Raw genomic sequence first — 19,743 nt, 5'->3', positions numbered from 1 at the left:
TAGCTAGGTGTGTTGAGCACTTACATAAGTTGCCAGGCACTATGATAAGAACTGTACAACCACCTCATTATCCTCATTATCATCATCTTCATATGGCTGAAGAAACTGAGGCTCAGGTTAAGTTGCTTGCCTAAGGTCACACAGGTAGTAAGGTACAGAGCTGGGATTCGACTCAGTTCTGTTTGGCTCCAAAGCCTGTGGTCCTAACAACTATGCTATTCTGCCCAAACTCTTTAAGTTCAAACTCTTCAATGATTTAAGATCCTATAAATCTGGCCCTGTATTACCTCTCCAGTTTTCTCTCTCATTACTTCATAGCACAAACTCTGTTTCAGCCAAGCTAGTCTCACTGCCCTCCAACCTGCCATTATTCTTTCTCTTGTCTAAACTTTTGTTCACATGGTTCCTTCTGCTTGGGATACCTTCCCTCCATCCTCTGCTTGTCCAGATTTTAAACATCTTTCAAAGCCTAGGTCAAATTTTGACTTACACAACTCACACTACTCTTCCATTACAGACTACTCATAACATTTGTTTATACCATAGACAATAATCTTTAAACTCTTTTGATCACATAGTGCATCAGTAAAAAATGTGTGAACACATGCTTCCAATATATGTAGACTGTATTTAAATTATGGACATATATACTACTATGCTAGTATATAATGTGAATCATAGAATATGTACAAAATAGAAATATAAAAAGGATGAGATAAAGATGAAATAATGTTCTCAGAAATTTTTTTAATTTAATTTTATTAATTATAGATCATTATTGAGAGTGAATATGAATCCATATTTCCAGTAGTCTTGATAATTTAACATTATTTTAGCCAGCTCCTTGATAGAGCAGATTAGTTCAGCACTGTGTCTTCACAGTAACATGGCAGATGATGAGCTGTGCTAGGAGAGTATAAGTTACACCTTTGCCATTTCCCTGTTATTTGATTAGACTCGCATTACTAATCTTCTGTCCAAGGTTTCTTGTAGGAATCTTGTCAAGGCACTTGTGCATTTTGTGGAACTTGGTTTAGTTAAAACTAGGTAATATATTCATATGTCCACCTAACTTGGCACAGATGAACTGCAATTAGTTGTAATTAGCTAAAGGCAAAAAAAATTCTCTTCTCACAAGATCTTTAGACTCTATGGGCTGAGTGAGGGCACCTGCATCAATCTGTATTTTTGATATCAGCAAACCTTCATGGCTTATGATCTTAAATTTTAAAAAATATAAAGGGGCCTGCCCGGTGGCGCAGCGGTTAAGTACACACGCTCCTCTGCGGAGGCTTGGGGTTCGCCGGTTTGGATCCCAGGTGCGCACCGTCGCACTGCTTGGCAAGCCATGCTGTGGCGGCGTCATATATAAAGTGGAGGAGGATGGGCACTGATGTTAGCCCAGGGCCAGTCTTCCTCAGCAAAAAAAGAGGAGGATTGGCAGATGTTAGCACAGGGCTGATCTTCCTCACACACACACACACACACAAAAATGTATATATATATATTTATATATATAAATTGAATTTCTATTTTTTTTCTTTTTGCTTCTCAGTGGATCATCTTGTACACCTCTTGGGCTATAATAATGCTTTCTGTGGAGAGCACCAACTTAATGTATATAAAGCTTGTCTCTCAAATATGATTCTAGGCCATAATATTTAGCACCGTATTTGACCAGCACTATCCTAGGTGATACTTTATTATGTGTGAAATATGCTTTTAAGAATGCCAGAATGAATTTGGACTGTGGGGGCTTTTTCTTTTTTAACCACTTTTAAGAGTACAATTCAGTGGCATTAAATACATTTACAGTGTTGGGCAACCATCATCACTTTGCATTTCCAGAACTACTTCATCATGCAAAACAGAAGCTCTGTACCCATTTAGCAATAACTCACCATTTTACCCCCCATCTCCTGTAACCTCTGTTATACTTTCTGTCTGTATGAATTTGACTGTTCTAGGTACCTCATATAAGTGGAATCATACAATATTTGTATTTTTGTGTTTGGCTTATTTCACTTAGCATAATTTTTTCAAGGTTCATCCATGTTGTAGCATGTGTCAGAACTTCATTCCTTTTTATGGCTGAATAATACTCCATTAGCCAGCCCTGGTGGTCTAGTGGTTAAGATTTGATGCTCTCACCACCCCAGCCTGGGTTCATTTCCCAGTCAGAGAACCACACCATCTGTCTGTCGGTTGTCATACTGTGGTGGCTGCATGTGGCTGTGATGCTGAAAGCTATGCCACTGGGATTTCAAATACTAGCAGGGTCACCCATAGTGGACAGGTTTCAGCAGAGATTCCAGACTAAGACAGACTAAGAAGAAGAACCTGGCCACCCACTTCCGAAAAAATTGGCCATGAAAACCCTATGAAAAGCAGCAGAGCATTATCTGATATAGCACCGGAAGGTGAGAGGATGGCACAAAAAGACTGGGCAGAGCTCCACTCTGCTGTACCCAGGGTTGCTAGGAGTCAGAACCCACTCGATGGCACTAACAACAACAAAATATTCCATTGTATGGATATACCACATTTTTTTATCCATTCATCTGGTGATGGACACTTAGGTTGTCACTACCTTTTGGCTATTGTGAATACCACTGCTATGAACATTGGTGTACAAGTGTCTATTTGAGTCCCTGCTTTCAGTTCTTTTGGGTATATACCTAGGAGTGGGATTACTGGATCATATATTTAACTTTTTGAGGAACCACCAAATTGTTTTCCACAGAGTCTGTACCATTTTGTATTCCCACCAGCAATGTATGTGTGTTCTGATTTCTCTACTTTCTCACCAATACTTGTTATTTTCCATATTTTTAAATAATAGCTATCCTAATGAGTGTGGAGTGGTAGCTCACTGTGGTTTTGATTTGCATTTCCCTAATGACAAATGATGTTGAGCATCTTTTTAGTGCCTACTGACCATTTGCATATCTTCTTTGGAGAAACTCTCAAGTCCTTTGGTTATATTTTAATCGAGTTGTTTGTTTTCTTGCTATTGATGTTGAGTTGTAGGAGTTTTTTACATATTCTGGATATTAATCCCTTATCAGATATATTCTTTGAAAACATCTCCAATTCTGTGACTGTCTTTTCACTCTCTTGATAGTGTCTTTTATGCACAAAAGTTTTAAATTTTTATGAAGTCTAATTTATCTATTTTTCTTTTGTTACCCGGGCTTTTGGTATTATGTCGAAGAAATCATTGCCAAATCCAGTGTCATGAAGCTTTTGCCCTATGTTTTCTTTGAAGAATTTTATAGTTTTAGGTCTTGCATTTAAGTCTGATCCATTTAGAGTTATTTTTTATGTATAGTGTAAGGAAAGGGTTCAGCTTCATTCTTTTGTGTGTGGATGTTCAGTTTTCCTAGCACCATTTGTTGAAAAGACCATCCTTTCCCCATTGAACGGCCTTAGCACCCTTGTCGAAAATCATTGGACCATGTATGCGAGGGTTTATTTCTGGGCTTTCTCTTCTATTCCATTGGTCTATATGTCTGTCCTTATGCCAGTGCCACACTGTTTTGATCACTGTAGCTTTGTAGTATGTTTTGAAAGCAGGAAGTGTGAGTCCTCCAAGTTTATTCTTCTTTTGCAAGATTGTTTTGGCTATTTGGGGCCCCTTGAGATTCCATATGAATTTTAGAATGGATTTTTCCATTTCTGCAAACAATTCCATTGGGATTTTGATAGAGGTTGCATTGCACCTGTTGATCACTTTGGGTAGTATTGCCATTTTAACGATATTAAGTCTTTTAATCCACAAACATGGGATGTCTTTCCATATGTGGGTTATTTTTAAAAATAACTATTTATGTGAAAAATGATACTTGAATATTATAAAAAGGTCAAACAATATGGTAAAGTACAAATAAAGAAAGAACAAATTACCCCCAATCTCACTACTCATTGATAAGTACTGTTAACTTTTTGGTGAACATCCCTCTGAATACCTCTCGTTTACAATTTTACTAAATAGTATCATCTTTTTTCCTACTTACTATGTAATACATGTTTTTCAGTGTCAATGACTAGATTTAAATCATGATTGTACCATCATTTACTTAAGCAAACCCACACTAATAGACATTTAGTTTATTTTTGACTGTGAGTAATATTTATTAATATCCTAGTTTAATGGTAGGAAAAATAGTATAATATTAAATGTTTGATGTTTTCTCTTTTGAATGAAGAAATGTACAAAGTTTTTCATCTAATCAGTTCCTGCATATCAGTTATACTGTAATGCGTAAGTAATAGATCTTTGTGTGGTAGGTGCAACAGTGAAAACCAGAGAACCAGACACTTGTTAGAAATTCGTTTGTACTCTAGCTCTTCTGTAGCCCAGGGAATAATACTAAAGGTGCAGCGAAACGAAATCACTTTGTAAAACCATAGGAACTCATATTCAGTTTATTCTCATGTTCTCACCTTTCAGGAGGAAGGCATGAATTTAGTAAATAGAGAAGCAATGCATAAACGGTGAGTACTGTACTTTGAGTTACTATTCTGATCATTTGTATATTCAGTCACATTTTTCCATTTAGATAGGCAAACTGCAATACTGATGTCTTTTCTTTTGTAGGGAGGTACCAACTGCAAAACAGATAGATCAACCTTGGGAACAAAGTTTGAACCTGGTATGGTATTAACACTCAATTTTGTAGAAAATTTGAAATTGTTACTGATTTTCAGAGTTGGTGCTACCTAGTTTTGCTGTAATTTCTAGAAATCTAAACTCAATCTTTTGAAACTAAAATTACATATGCTACATAAATAATTTTTGATTGCTTTTAAGAAGCAGTTTATGATTTACCCATAAAAATAACTAACATTGTTTGAAAGTCGGGTTCAAAGTAAATAGTTGTCTGATACAAAACCGTCATTGTGGACCAGCTTCCTCTCTGTTCTAGTGGGTCTTAAAAAAATTCAGTTGTGCTAGTTAAATTGCTTAGATGACAAAACAATAAATGATTCCACTCTCTTCTATATACTTTATTAACTGTATATTAGAGTTTTAAACCACAGACAATGGATTTGTTGGGAAAATACTGCATTTTTATGCCTGTGACATGTATACTCCCACTAACATTTTAACATATAACCTTTAATTTAAACATATTTAGAACTTAGTTACAGCCCTTGCTAACATTTTTAATGTTTTTGTACATATTATGATTACTTAGTTGTGGTAGTGAATGATATTTAGGGTTCTTTTCCATGGACATTTCAGATAATGACAGAATAAGAATTGAGCTGAAATTTGAGTAGAAGAGAGTAGGTTAGATGTCAATTCCCAGATTTGGAAATTATTAGTTAAGGAGATGGGTCATCAGCAGAAGGAGTGACATCTTATTTTCCTTTGGGCCCCGAATGCCTTAGATGGACATCTATCCCTGATTTAGGAGTAGGTCCTGAAGGCTGAGTAGATAACCACTGGAGACTGTCCCTTTTCATGTTTTTGTGCTAATACGATTTATAGATGCTTTGGATTCCCTTAACTGACCCAGTTCTAATTGCTTTAGGTGTTGGCGTGAGTGAGTGAGTGACTGGGTAAGTGAATATGCGAGTGTGTTAGGAGGAGGAAGGGACCGTGTAATATAACTTTAGTTGGAAAAGAAAAAAGCATATTTTAAAATCCTGAATTATGCAGTACTGATTTTGTCTACATAAAACCTGTAAACATTTTTTATAGCTTAGTTATTTTTGCTGTTCCATTTGTATCTTAGTTCTAACCAAATCCTTTTTTATCCTTTCCTGAACACAGTATTATAGTTTTCAATAACCAAGCACAGGTTAAACCCAAGGAGAAAAATTTAAATTTAGGATTTATGTATATAGTCGATGTTGCTCAATATTGAGTACTCACATTCTAGGTCTTTTTGGAGCACTAGGGAAGCCCCTCACCTGCCATGTAGCTCTCTTTCCTAAAAGGCAAAGGGTGCCTTTGCTCATGAAAGTGAATCTTGGGTTCCCTGCTTGCTTTAGGATAGTGAGAGCTCCTCACCATGGACAACTACTGACTCAGTAAGGATTCTCTTCCCCACCTAACAGCTATCTCCCTAAATATTTGATAGGTAAGCAATTGGTGCCACAATTGTACACTGTTTTCTGCTTACACAGAGTGCCAGAAACTTAGAGAAACCATCTTCTTCAAAGTGCATTGACTTAATTCCAGTATCCTCAGCAGCTTCTCCCACTATGGAGATTGAGAAGGTAAGAAAGGAGTGCCTAAAAGTCTGTGTCCCTTGAAATATTTATGAAACATTAATGTTTCACCACCCAAATCTCTTGGCGGATATATTTTGCTATAGGATATCTGATTCTAAGTGACAATTTTGCTTTCCTTTTCATTTCTTTAACTATTATTTACATATAACAAAAGTCACCAACTTTTAAGCATATGATTTGTTTAATCTTGGTAATTGGGTACAGTCCTGTAACCGTATCCATAATCAGGATATAGAACAGTTCCCACACTCTAAATTTCCTTGCTATCTTTTGCACTCGATTTCCTTCCCCCCACCCCCGCCTACCCTAGGAAACCACCGATCTGCTTTCAGAGAAAAGTGGTCGTTTTAAAACCTCTGTTCCAATTTGGTTTCAGCAAAGTTCTTCTATATCATTTCAAACTTGTGTGAGTTGCACCGGTTTACCTCCGATTCCTGGTCCTAGTCCTATGGAACAATTTACAATGTAAGTTTATGTTGTATGAAACTACCGAATTGCTTATAAAATGAGAATTTTAGAAAATTAAAAGAAATTATAGCTCCAGGTTCTGTGACAACCAAAGAAATAATGTCTTTTTAGCTAAATTAAATGTCATTGTTTTGGTTTATCATTTTGTATATTGAAAAGAATAAAGAATAAAGAACATATGAGAACATGTGAACCTATGAAGAATCAGTAATTCATTGACCCTGGTTTCAACATAGTCTTCCCTGACCAAGCTTGTTGGTAAGCATCAGAGCTAACTCTCAAACTTGAAACAACCATACCTGCTCGTTCACCCATAATTCTCACCTTGATTCAAGGCAAGTCACAGTCAGGACTGCAGGTCCTTCTAGCTTTTTTCCCCACAACTTGGAAAAATCCTGAATCCTTATAAATTACAAGACAGTTCGCTGTCCTGAGGCATTCCTTTTTTACCTAGATTTAGAGAAAAGCAATAAAAGGGTGTGCTATGGGATACCACACAGAGTCCTCTTTTAAAATGTGTGTCCTTAGATCTATTATAATGAAATAGTCATAGCTGGTTTTGTTCAAGTATTTTCTTGTAATGATTGTTATAATTTCATTTTAGAAGGAGAAGTCAAAGCCCCACCAACATTATTAGACCAAGTATTCTTGGACCATTAAAAAGAAAAGGTATTTTTATCTACCAGCAGAAATAAATATAACTTTGAATTATTTTTATAAAATATCATATAAAATCAAGTGTTATATAAAAATCCATTTTTAAAGGATTTATTTATTTGAAATATATTTAGTAAGTTACTAGAGGCCTTTTGTTTTACTCAAACGGAACTATATGTAAAAACATTCTGAAAGCCATAAAGTGCTACATAAATGTGAATTGAGAAATATAATTTGGGTTTAGTCAACTATTATGATTTTAATTGTATAAGTATAATTCACCAAGCTAGCTGCCTTAAACACTTTCTGAAACAAGGTGGGGAATGAAAAAATGAACAGAGTGAGTCACTCATCAAATATTCTGCTGAATCTCAACCCCTGCCCTGGCCCACTGCCGCACTTACATGTTGATGTCATATGAATAAGTTGACACAAATTAGATCCACTTACAACACTAAAAATATATGCTAAGATGTATGTTCTTTGATGTTTCACTTCTTTATGAGGGTTATTTTTGGTTAAATATATGGAAAATGACCCACCTACTCAGTAATAAAAGGGCAGTGGAAAGAACAGAAGTGTTTTTTTTTAAACTCCCACAGTCCTGGATCCCATTTCTCAACCATGCCTCACTAAGCTATGTTCTTCCTTTTTTGTTAATACCACTACTGAATTATAGGCTTAGTACAAAGTTTAACTATAATAGGGAGGAAAAAATGATAAATATGGAAGGATATTCAACTTTAATAATGTGTATTTGGGAAAAATCCATTGAGATGGGAAAGAATAAGAAGAAAAGGAGGGAGGAGAGGAGGGAAAGGAAAAGGAGTAGGAGAGCAAAACTATAGGGAAAGAAATTGAAATGTATTTCAATGTTCCATGTATTTTGGATTAATTAATGGCAATCTTCCTAACAGCACACCTAATTCAGCATGTACTTATTATATTCTAGGACTAAGACTAGATGAATTCCGGAAAACACTCTTTTCCAAACTAACCATATTGTTTTATAACGATGGATCAATGACCTAGCTTACGGGTCTTTTGCCTGTGCTGTGAAGTTTGGCTAGTGTTGAAAAGACATTCAAATATATGAACAGTTGAAGAGCTTTTAGGAAGTTGGGTCATTTGAGTATTTAAAATAAAATATGCTTAATTTGAAGATAGTGTTTTACTAAATTAAAATGATTCTCCTTTTAAGACATTTACACATAAAATGTTTTATGACTTTGAAAATGCCTGGAATTTTCTTAGAATTTATGATTCAAAAAATTGTTTTTGTATTCCAATTTTGACATAATAGACTTGGTTTCTGCCAACTGTCTTGGGGGACATGGTGTGTCTCACACAAGCCTCTTATACCTGGTTTGCAACTGCTCTGGAGGATGACTGCCTCATTTCTTTGAGGTGTCCCTAAGAACTCCAAAGCAAATTCTATATGTACCACATAGTCTATATTTTAAGTCAAACCCTTCCAAACATAGCCTGCACAAATTTAGTCAAAATTCATCTGGCCTTTCAGATGCAATAACAGATTAAAGAAATTAAATTTTATTTATGTATTTGGGAATATGAATATTTATTTGGGAAACAGCAAACTATGTCCTATTTGGAGCTCACTAATACAAGTGAAATGTGGGGAAAGATGGCATGAAAAATCAAAAGGAGGTCCTGGGGGGGAAAACAGAAGAGAATGAAGACTCTGTCAAGCAGAGGAAAGTGTGAGATAGAGATTAGTCTCCAAGCATATGAAGGCATATTTTATGGTGGTAAGCAGCAGTTACGTTACTTCCATTAGGAAGAAGCAAGAGCAAATAAGACTTCAAGTGGGAATTCTGAGAAACCTGCAGAAATTGGGTGGCTGTAAATATTGTTTTACAAGTAATAATGGTTTTAGCAAAGAAAATTTTAATTTTCTTCTATGATGAATTTGTTTTGATTTGTCTTGTTTTTAATTTAGACCAAAAAGGAGAGATGAGTAGTTTTTCCATAATGGTGTAAGTGTAATCTGGCATGGGATAGGATACCTAGACCTCTTTTGAGCTTTATGAGCCATAATTATACTCCTAAGGAAGGTCTGTGGAATCTCTATTCTAGGGATATTTTTTAATGAGTAGATGGCCTTAGTGTTTTATCATTAGAATATATACCACCCCAGAAGTTATAGGCTTAACATCAGTTTTTCTCACATCCAGACATAATTATTACATGAATGTGTAACATTGTGCAGATTTTAACATTTACTTCGAGGTGAAGATTATAACAATGCAGTTTTTTGAGATTAGATATTTCTCCTTAATCTTTAAAAATATATTTATGTTGTTCATTGTATGCTATAAAAGAATTGATCTACTTAGTTCATTGTATATGTTTAGCAAAATAAAGATAGCAACAACTTAAAGGTTTAAAATAACAATGAGGGGGCCGGCCCGGTGGTGTGCTGGTTAAGTTCGCGTGCTCTGCTTTGGCGGCCCGGGGTTCACAGGTTCGGATCCCGGGTGCAGACCATCGCACCACTTGTCAAGCCATGCTGTGGTGGCGTCCCATATAAAGTAGAGGAAGATGGGCATGGATGTTAGCCCAGGGCCAATCTTCCTCAGCAAAAAGAAAAAAAATTAACAAATGAGATTAAATTATGGTACAGCCTTACTACATAGCTATATAAAATTATGTTGTAAAACTTAGTAAATAATATGAGAATTATAATCATTAAAAGCCAAAAAGTATATTACATATTGGTATTATATATAGTACGAATCCAATTTTGTTTAAAAACAATCATGTATACACACATATATTCAGGAATTACTGAAAAGTGGTTATCCCTGGATAATGGTGATATAAAATTTTTCCTGTGTTTTTTTGTATTTTATAAATTAATTGCAATGAACAAGTTTTACTTTTGCAATTAAAAGCATAATAAACATGTTAAATAAAACATATCTACCTTGATCTGCTTTTTTGTCACAGGTGAAATGGTGTTTGAAGACCAGCCAAAGAGATTTTTCCAAGGCCCAGCGAACATGCTTTCTTCTGATACTACCCAACAGTCTGATATGAATGTCTGGTGAGTATTAACATGAGATTTTAAACATTTATTGGCCATTTTTCACTTGGTTTTTAAGTCTACTTTGGCTATTATATATACTCAGAGGTATGGTATATTATTAAATATTTTTAGAACTTATAGAATTAATATCTGAAATGGATACTATTAACTTTAGTTCTTCTTCCTAACATTTATGTGTGACATTGATATATGGCAGGTACGTTTTTAGAAGTGGGATTTTGGCATTACATTAAGAGGTATTAGAGAAATACATAAAAATGCAAACTTGGAAAATAGTCATCTTCTTCCCATCTTTTCTACCTTGGATTTTTGTGTGCTTTGTTAGGCTGAGCGTATTATTGAAAAGAGTACCAGGAAAGCATGTTTTAATAATCAAAATGGGAAATACAGTGAATGGATTTCTATTTATTGTTACTGTTGGTTTTGGTTTACTGCTCTTGTGAAACTGCTCTTGTAACTAGTGCCAGTTCTTTGCTTCATGTATTTTGCATTCATTTGTAGACAAAGCAGAGTTCACAGAGATCTCTTGAATTCTGTTATCAGTGGGTTACATTTTCTTCTCCTAGTCTATCTTCAGATGCTCTTGATGGAAACAACAGCAGTGCAGGATCTTCTTGTAATTCACTAGCTAAAATCAGCACTGTCACAAACTCTCCTGTGTCACCTTGTGATTCTGGTTCTCTATTTATTCTAGTTGATGTACTTTCAACTAAGTGATTCACCCATCCCAAGACTTTCTCACCAGTGGAGAAACACACGTGCTCTCTGTCTCTCTTTCACACACACGCGCGCACGCACACACACACACACACGTTGGAGCAGTAACAGAATTTTATGGTATAATTCAGACTATTTCCTATGTATCTTTTTTTCTCAATTTCCTAAAATTCTATTTATCTGCAAAACTTGCATGTGTAATTCTTGTGTATGCCCTTAAAAGCAATGTAGTAATATTTTCAAAGATGTTTTCCAAATAAGAACTATGTTGAAAATACAATCATATATCTTCAAGCTGCTAATGTATAGAAATATGCTGCAACTTGACTTTTTAAAAAATAATTGAGAGCTCTATTTATTTATGTGAATAAATAAATAAAATTATAAGTTCTGATGAAATATAATTGTTCCATTAATCAACAGGTAAAATGATTTTTTAAATTATGTGCTGAATGTCCATGCTAGTTTTTAATGATATTTTCAGTAATTGCTAGTTTCTACTTGGTAGGGAAAAATCACCTATCAAAAGCAGTTTTTAAAACTAAGCTAGTTATACCATACTGATCCAAGGATTGCCTATTTTGCACATGAATCCTTGGATGTTTAATTTGTTGGGAAGGAATAGGTAGGGGAAGCAACATGAATAAAAGCTAATTGAATAGCAAGAAAATAATATGTAATTGGGGCTTCACTCAATTTGTACTTAACATGATTATCCCTGATTAATTTTGTATTCTAATTAAGTGTGGAAAAAAGACAATGTCGATAAATTGTGGTCTTTTACATTTCTATGAATTACCTTTTATTCATCATCATGACTACTGATTTGATTAAATACAGGCTTAATATATTAGGGCTTTTCTGCAAGAATGGTGTGCTTCTAGTTGTTCCCTAAGGGCTATAAATGTTTGTTTAAACTCCAATTTTCTATTCAAAAGTCTTAAGAATTTCCTTTAATTAAAAAAATCATGTGTTAAGAATTTTAAATCTAAAGTGAGTGCTTTAAGTAATTGGAGGTCATATTAGCTCTTTGAAAAATAAAAATGTATCCTCCTGAAATGAAGTTGAGAATTGGTTTAAATTTCCTCAGCTAATGAAATAGGAATGGTTACCTAAAATATTTATAAAAAGTTTTTCCTTGTCATTGGAAATAATCAGAATGATGGAAATCTGATGTAGGTATGCCCCACATGGGGAAAAGACTGTGACACCAAGAATTTTTTGACAATGGCCCCCGTGGAATTGATTAGAATAGACATATATGTAGGAGAAGATTCTATTCACCTGTGAATAAGTGAAACTGAATATTTATGAGATGATTGGGATCATGATGGTCTCCTGAAGCTGGGACAGGATTTTACAAATTGGCTAAGGACAAGTGAACAATCAATATTACCTTTGTTACTGAGCTTCTTTATTTGCCAGACCTTTAGTGGACCAATTGTGAACATATAAGGGGGCCCTCATGGAATGAGGTGTGATTGCAGTGATGTTCCTTGCTGAAATTGTAGATCATTGACAGACAAAAAGGTCGTCATGCACTTTTGACACTTAAGCAAAAAAAGAGTTTTGCAGAATGTTCAAGTACAAAGACTAAGGATGGAGAAAGTAAATGGGTGTGAGACTGTTACTCAGTGGTATAAGGAACTTTTATCAATAAATCTTGGTAATCTTGACTATCTCAATATACTTTTCTCAACTCAGACCATTTCTTTCACTCTATTCAGTTAGTTTTTATTGTTTTAGTTCTACCCTAGGATGTCAAAACTCACTATATTATGCTCATAATTAAGGATTTTGTAGTTGATTTTCCATTGTGTTGCCTTTTCAGCCTGTGTATTGGGAAGATCCATTTCTTAAATGATTTTCCATTTATTGTTTTTCAGGCCAAAGCAATTCTAACTCTAACATGATATTTTGTGGTTGATTTTTTAAAATTATGGTAAGGCTATATTTTGTCATCCTAAACATGTCAAGGAATTGTCATGTCAGTTTTCCAAAGTGCAAGACATGTATTAGTTTCCTAGGGCTGCCGTAACAAAGTACCACAAACTGGGTAGCCTAAAACAATAGAAATGGATTATCTCACAGTTCTGGAGGCTAAAAGTCCAAGATCAAGGTGTCAGCAGAGGTGGTTCCTTCTGGAGGCTGTGATGGAGAATCTGTTAATGTCTCTCTCCTAGCTTCTGGTGGTTCTGGAAATCTTTGCCTTGCAGACACATCACTCCAATGTCTATCTCTATCAGCACATAGGTTTCTCCCTCTGTCCCTGTGTTTTCACATGGCCTTCTTATGAAGACACCAGTCATTGGATTTGGGGCCCACCATAATCCAGTATGACTTCATCTTAACTTGATTACATCTGCAAAGACCCTATTTCCAGACAAGGTCACATTCATGGGTACTGGTTGTAAGGACTTCAACATTATCTTTTTGAGGACACAATCCAACTCACAACAGGATAATTTTGGAATTTTTATTTTGTTTGATTCATTTTTATTAAATTAGTTTTTTAAATAATCTATTTTATAACCCATCTTAAAAAAATATGACTATATTGTATATGTGTTGGTATGTCTTCCTCTTATATATTATAAAATGTATTATATATAAATATATATTTAAATATTTCAATATATATTAAAATATATAATAAATATTATAAATATACTTATAAATATATTACATATGTATGCATGTGTGTATATATATGCACTAGTTTTCACATTGTCAATAAAACGATAAGTGAAAGAGGAAATATGTTTTTCAAATATTTTTAAATCATAATTTTTGTCTTAAATATGTGTTCATGTTCAATCAAATATTCCTGTTTTACTTATAACCTTATAAAAGAGCAGCACTCCAAATTCATCCTAACATGAAAACTCACTGCAGTAAGAAGTTAGATTCTCAGATCAGGAAAAAAAATATGGTTATTAAAATTTATAATGACTAAATCAACCAGTCAAGCATATAATTTCAAGTATATTCAATAAGTATCTAATGAATACTTTCTGTATACAGGAAACTATACTTAAAATGGTAGGATATATGAAGATGAGTGAAATACCATCCCTATCTTCAAGCAGATAACATAAGTAGAAAAATAATAATGATACAAGGCAGTCTAAGATAATATGACTATAAATACACATAGGAAAGGACCTCTGTACTATAAAAGTGGGAGAAAAAGACAATATTGGAATCATAGAATCTTAGAATGTAAAGCATTTTAGAAGTCTTTTAATCTATGTCTCAATGCAGCAATCCTTTTAAGAATTCCAGACAGATTGTGTTTTAGCCTTAGTTTGAAATCTTGTAGTAATGAACTGACTCCTTCACACGACAGTTCATTCTGTTGTTGGACAACTCTTGCTATTAGAAAGCTCTTACATTGAAAAGGGGGGATGGGGTTAGAATTTGTATCTAGGTGGCCTGTTTCATTCATTCTCATTCTTTAGAATTGAAGCAAATCGAATGAGCTATTAAAAGCACATGAGTTAAGATTCTAATTCGGCATTAATCTTTGTCCCTGCTCCTTGAATTATTAGTACTCCCACTACAGGATATATTTAATCTCATCTCCTAAATGAATTTTTAAAATTCACCTAGAAGCAACTATATATAAATATCCATGCTGAAAATGTATGTATGGTACTTGGGATGTCTATGGAGAAGATTAATTACCATTTGCCTGAAGTGTTTTTAAATATTTTAGATCTTAAAAGTTGAGTTTGAAAAATCTATCATATAAGTAAACTTCACTGTCAGATAGTTGAAACTGTGCATTTAGAAAAGGCCAGAGAACAATAAGTACTCTGGCAAAAAGGTAGCTTTGTTTCTCTTAAATTCCATGATGTCTCACAGATTTTTCAACATGTGGTTCTTAACCCAAGAGTAAATAAGATTGATTTTTACATGTCTATAATATATAAGTAGAGAGAGTCAAACCATATAGGAATCTTGGAAACTTGGTCAACTTTCTTAGTAGTGGGAGACTTAATGACCAAGGTCTCTCAGAAGAAATGCATTAAATTAATGCAGTTATTAACTGAATCCTATAATTTGACCAATAAGCTATATGTATGAAATTGGAGATCTCTGTGGCATTACTGACAGCAAAGTAAATTGGTAACAGAATTGTGCACGTCAACCTTTTAGGGGAGTGACCAGACTATATTATTAGTGAGTACAAGAGTCAAGAGACCTGACTTGTAGCTCCAGCTCTGTCACTGGCTCGGTATGACTTCGGGCAGGTCACTTCACCTCTCTGGGCTTCAGATTTCCAATTTGTAAAACGGAATTGGACAAGATATTTACAAGGTCCCTTTTGCCTCTTAAAATTTTATTGATTCTGTAAAAACATCTTCCTTCATCTTTGCTAGCATGACAGTGAAAATCATGATGGCATTAAACTTCAGAAGGCTTTAAGAAAATATATAGGAAATTCGAGAGCTTTATACCTAATATTTTGCTTCTTTCTGGCAACAAGAAACTCATTTTGTTCAAGCCTCATCAATAGTTTCCTCTCTTCTATGAATTATGCATGATTTATGATGGAATGCAGAAAGATAATTTCCCCCTGGTTTCTTATTTTGTGTGGATAAATGATCCTCTCAGGATTTCCATATTAATAACAAGTTCCCACTGACAAAGCACTCAACATAAAATTTTCTTTCTACTGTAACTACAGCTTGAGACAAAACAAAATAAAGATATACTTGGTATGTTTGTTTCAGAGAAGCAAAGGAGACAGGACCAAAAGCTGCATCAACTATAAAAACTCTCCCAATACACATTTGGAAGTGCTCAACTAGTACTAAAAAGCAGACCACCAGCAAAATAGCTTTTTCTTTTTCCTCAATAATTATTATATGGCTATATGAAAAACCCTATAACTTCAGTTTAGTTGATTTCTTGGCATGGTTCTTGTGCTTGGTAACTCTCCATTGAACACAGATGAAAAGGACATACTTGAAAGTCACAAACAGCTGGTTTGTGATTTTGTGCTGAGGAAGGAAATATTTTGAAATTACATTATCCGGCTGAGGAACCAAATTATACTTTCCATTTCTAGTCTCATTCTTCTGAAAGGAAGGGTTTAGTATGCTTCCTTAACTAGACATATTAAACTCTGCAGCAGTTTACATCGAGTCCTATTCTTGGATAATCTTTTCACAAGTGTGAGGTCTTTGGAAAGAAAGGTGCTAAGCCTAGCATGTTGGGGCTGTCAAAGGAAGTTCAGCTAAAACTTCCTTAAACTTGCTTTGGAATACATTCCCATGCCACAATGATTAGCAGAAATTTAAATTTTTTTATAATATGCAATGCTGTTGAGAGTATGAGGAGAGTGGTATTTGGAATTACTGTGGTGGATTCCTAATGTCCTTTCTGGAGCAAGTTTGGTAGTATGTATCAAAAGCCTTCAAAATGTGCACATCTTTTGATACAGCAACTCTTTTAGGAATTTTTCTTAGGTAAAAATATGGGACAGGTTGAAAAGGATGTTTACTGTAATGTTATTTATAATTGTGAAAAACCTAATGTTTTCAACAAATGGTGCTGGGGCAACTGAATATCCACATGCAAAATAATGAAGTTGGACTCCTACCTCACACCATATACAAAAATTAACTCAAAGTGGATCAATGAGATAAATATTAAGAGCTAAAACCATTAAACTCTTAGAAAAAAACATGGGTAAATCTTTATGACCTTGGATTTGGCAATGGATATAGCACCAAAAGCATTAGCAACAAAAGAAAAAAATAGATAAATTGGACTTTATCAAAATTAAAAACTTTTGTGCATGAAAGGACATTAACAAGACAGTGAAAAGACAACCTATACAATGAGAAAAATATTTGTAAATCATATCTGATAAGAGTTTAATCCAGAATATATAAAGAACTCCTATAACTCAGCAATAAAAAGACAACCCAATTAAAATATGGGCACAGGACTTTATGAATAGACATTTCTCCAAAGAAGGTATACAGATGGCCAATAAACATATGAAAAGATGTTCAACATCATTAGTCATTAGGGAAATCCAAATCAAAACCACAAAGAGCTACCACTTCATACCCACTAGGACGGCTATAATCAAAAAGACAGATAATAACAAGTGTTGGTGAGGATATGGAGAAATAGGACCCTCATACATGGCTAGTTGGAATGTAAAATGATGCAGCAAATAATCATGTAAATGATTAATTGTAAATGAGTAAATAATCATGGACCTATGCAAAGATTTAAGTATCAGAATATTCTTCACAGTCTGGGTTTGGATCAGTGAAAAATTTGAAACAGCCTCAATATCTATCAATAAGGGATAAAGTTAGAGAAGTCATGGTAACTCCCACTCGATGGTGGGCAATTTGGCAATATCTATCAAAATTACCCATGCACATAACCTTTGAACCAGCAATTCTGCTTTGAGGAGTTTATCCCACGGATACACTTGCTCGTGTGCCACATGAATATGTGTTAGTGAGCACTGCAGAGCTTTAGTCACTTGTATTAGACACGGCAGTGACAGAACTCATTAAATTATTATGTAGAGCTATATTTATTGATGTGGGAAGATCATAATAGCTAACATTAATTCAATTTTCTGTATATCAGTCACTGTGATAAGTATTTTTATATGTTTTTATCTCATTTAATCCTCATACCAGCCCTGTGAGGTAGTTACTATAATAGTCCTCATTTTATGCAGGAGGAAATGGACTCATGGAAGTTAATTTACTTACCCAGGGTCAGACAACTAATAACTAGAAAAGCTGAGATGTCTGAAATATATTATGACAAAACAGTAGGTATACTATGATCCACTTTGGTAAGAAAAAATACATATAGATATATAAATGTATATATGTGCATATAAAGAGATTGGAAAGAAATACATCAAAATATTAACAGTTAGATGGTGAGATTGTGGGTGGTTTTTATTTTCTTCTTTTTGCTTATCATTATTTTCTGATTTTTCTGTTAAATTTTGGGGCTGACTTAGAAGGAGGAAGTGAAGCCAGGAGGCATGAATTACTTGTGTAATTTTAGGATGACTATATTTTAAAAGTTTTGTGGTAATGTGAAACAATGACACAGATATGAGGGAAGTGTTTTTAGGCTAAGAGGAAAAACGTAGCGGGAAGGGAGAGCTTGCCCAGAGGGAAAGGGGATGGCTCCTGGGGCCAAGTGTAGGAGAACGCAAGAGAACCTAGTGTCAAGGGCACAGGCGGAAGAGGCAACCTTGAGGAGGAAGTTCCCATGAAGCTGAGGGGTGGGGGATGAGCAGGCATAGGAGAAAATGCAGAGAAGCAGGGAAGGGCGAGGTATAGAGGGGAGAATTCAGGGAGTTCCTGCTGGATGACCTGTGTCTTGTCATTGAAATCCAAAGCTAGGGCCTCGACTGAGGGGTTGGGGTGAGGGTAGGGTAGGAGATCTGAGGAGAGGGAGAGGATTTGGAACAATCACCAAGAGAAATTTGATACAGATATATAAAAGGACTGCCCTGTAGCCCTTGGGGCCCCGCTGAGGCTGGCTGGCCAGCTTTGTAGCAGAGCCAATTTCATGACATTCTCCAGCAATAGTTAGCAGCCTGGGAGTGGGGATGGAGAGAATGGATGGGGGGGTGTTCACAGGGCTGAGGATTGGCAGAGCAGGTGCTGCAGAAGGTCACAGAGAGAATAAGTCCAGGGGTCAACACTAGCATGGCTAAAATGGCTGATCATGGGGCCAACTTGGAAGTGCGAAAGGAAGCCAGCAGGCTACTGATGGCCTTTGAGAAAGGAGAGGAGAGGAATGAGAGGCTAATGGTCGTGGGGGCCAGAGAGTGGCAGAGGGAGATCCATGGGAGACTGAGGTTGAAGGGATGTTTCTGAGTTTGATATGTTGAAGTGGTTCCCTATGGGGCCCTGGGAGTAAGCAGAAAGGAGTAGCAAGGAAACCGTGTGTGATAAAAGGGCGAAGACAGCATTAAAATAACTCCTACCCGATGAAGGGCAATTTGGCAATATCTATCATAATTACAAATGCATGTTCCCTGTCATCCAGCAATTCAGCTTTGAGGAGTTTCCCCCGCAGGTGTACTTGCTTTTGTGCAAGATGAATGTGTGAGTCATTGCAGCATTGTCTGTAATGGCAACAGATTAGAGACAGCCTAAAAGTCCATTAAAAGTGATTGGATTAGTTAAATAAATTATGGTTCATAAAATGGAATGCTAAGTAGCTGGAAAAAAGGAGGAAGCTCTTTATGTACTGATATGGAATGATCTTCAAAATATTTTGCTAAGTGGAAGAAGCAAGGTGCACATCAGTGTGAGTAGTTTGCAGTCTATTTGCTAACATATGCATAAAACATCTCTGGAAAGAGACATAAAAAATTGTTAGTGTTGGTTGCCTCTGAGGAGAGTGAGCTGTTGGCTAGGTGACGGGGTTTAGAAGGTGACTTTTCACTTGTCCTTCTGTTTTTTACCTTTTTTTGTTTTGCTTTATGGAAGTATAATTGGCAAATAAAAATTATACATATTAAAGGTGTGCGATGTGATGTACCTTTTGAATTTTGAGCCATGTGTATATAT

The 19,743-nt window shown here is 35.3% G+C and overlaps 1 protein-coding gene across 4 annotated transcripts in view; it reads left to right on the top strand.

Moving 5' to 3' along the window:
- The window catches only part of LOC106802967 (P2R1A-PPP2R2A-interacting phosphatase regulator 1-like), a 58,868-nt gene that overhangs the window by 24,263 nt on the left and 14,862 nt on the right, over nucleotides 1-19,743 (top strand). For 2 of the 4 annotated variants that reach the window (XM_087426939.1, XM_087426938.1), the window contains exons 3-8: nucleotides 4,454-4,497; nucleotides 4,601-4,655; nucleotides 6,139-6,231; nucleotides 6,623-6,711; nucleotides 7,319-7,383; nucleotides 10,342-10,438. In XM_087426939.1, coding sequence (XP_087283065.1) covers nucleotides 4,454-4,497; nucleotides 4,601-4,655; nucleotides 6,139-6,231; nucleotides 6,623-6,711; nucleotides 7,319-7,383; nucleotides 10,342-10,438 — 443 coding nt within the window. The remainder of the gene's footprint in view (nucleotides 1-4,453; nucleotides 4,498-4,600; nucleotides 4,656-6,138; nucleotides 6,232-6,622; nucleotides 6,712-7,318; nucleotides 7,384-10,341; nucleotides 10,439-19,743) is intronic. The other 2 variants (XM_087426941.1, XM_087426940.1) reach the window with 1 other exon arrangement.

Source organism: Ceratotherium simum, chromosome X (genome assembly GCF_057802395.1).
Source record: "Ceratotherium simum simum isolate JZ-2026a chromosome X, ASM5780239v1, whole genome shotgun sequence".
Lineage (NCBI taxonomy): Eukaryota > Metazoa > Chordata > Mammalia > Perissodactyla > Rhinocerotidae > Ceratotherium > Ceratotherium simum.
This window is presented reverse-complemented; position numbering and strand designations above follow the sequence as displayed.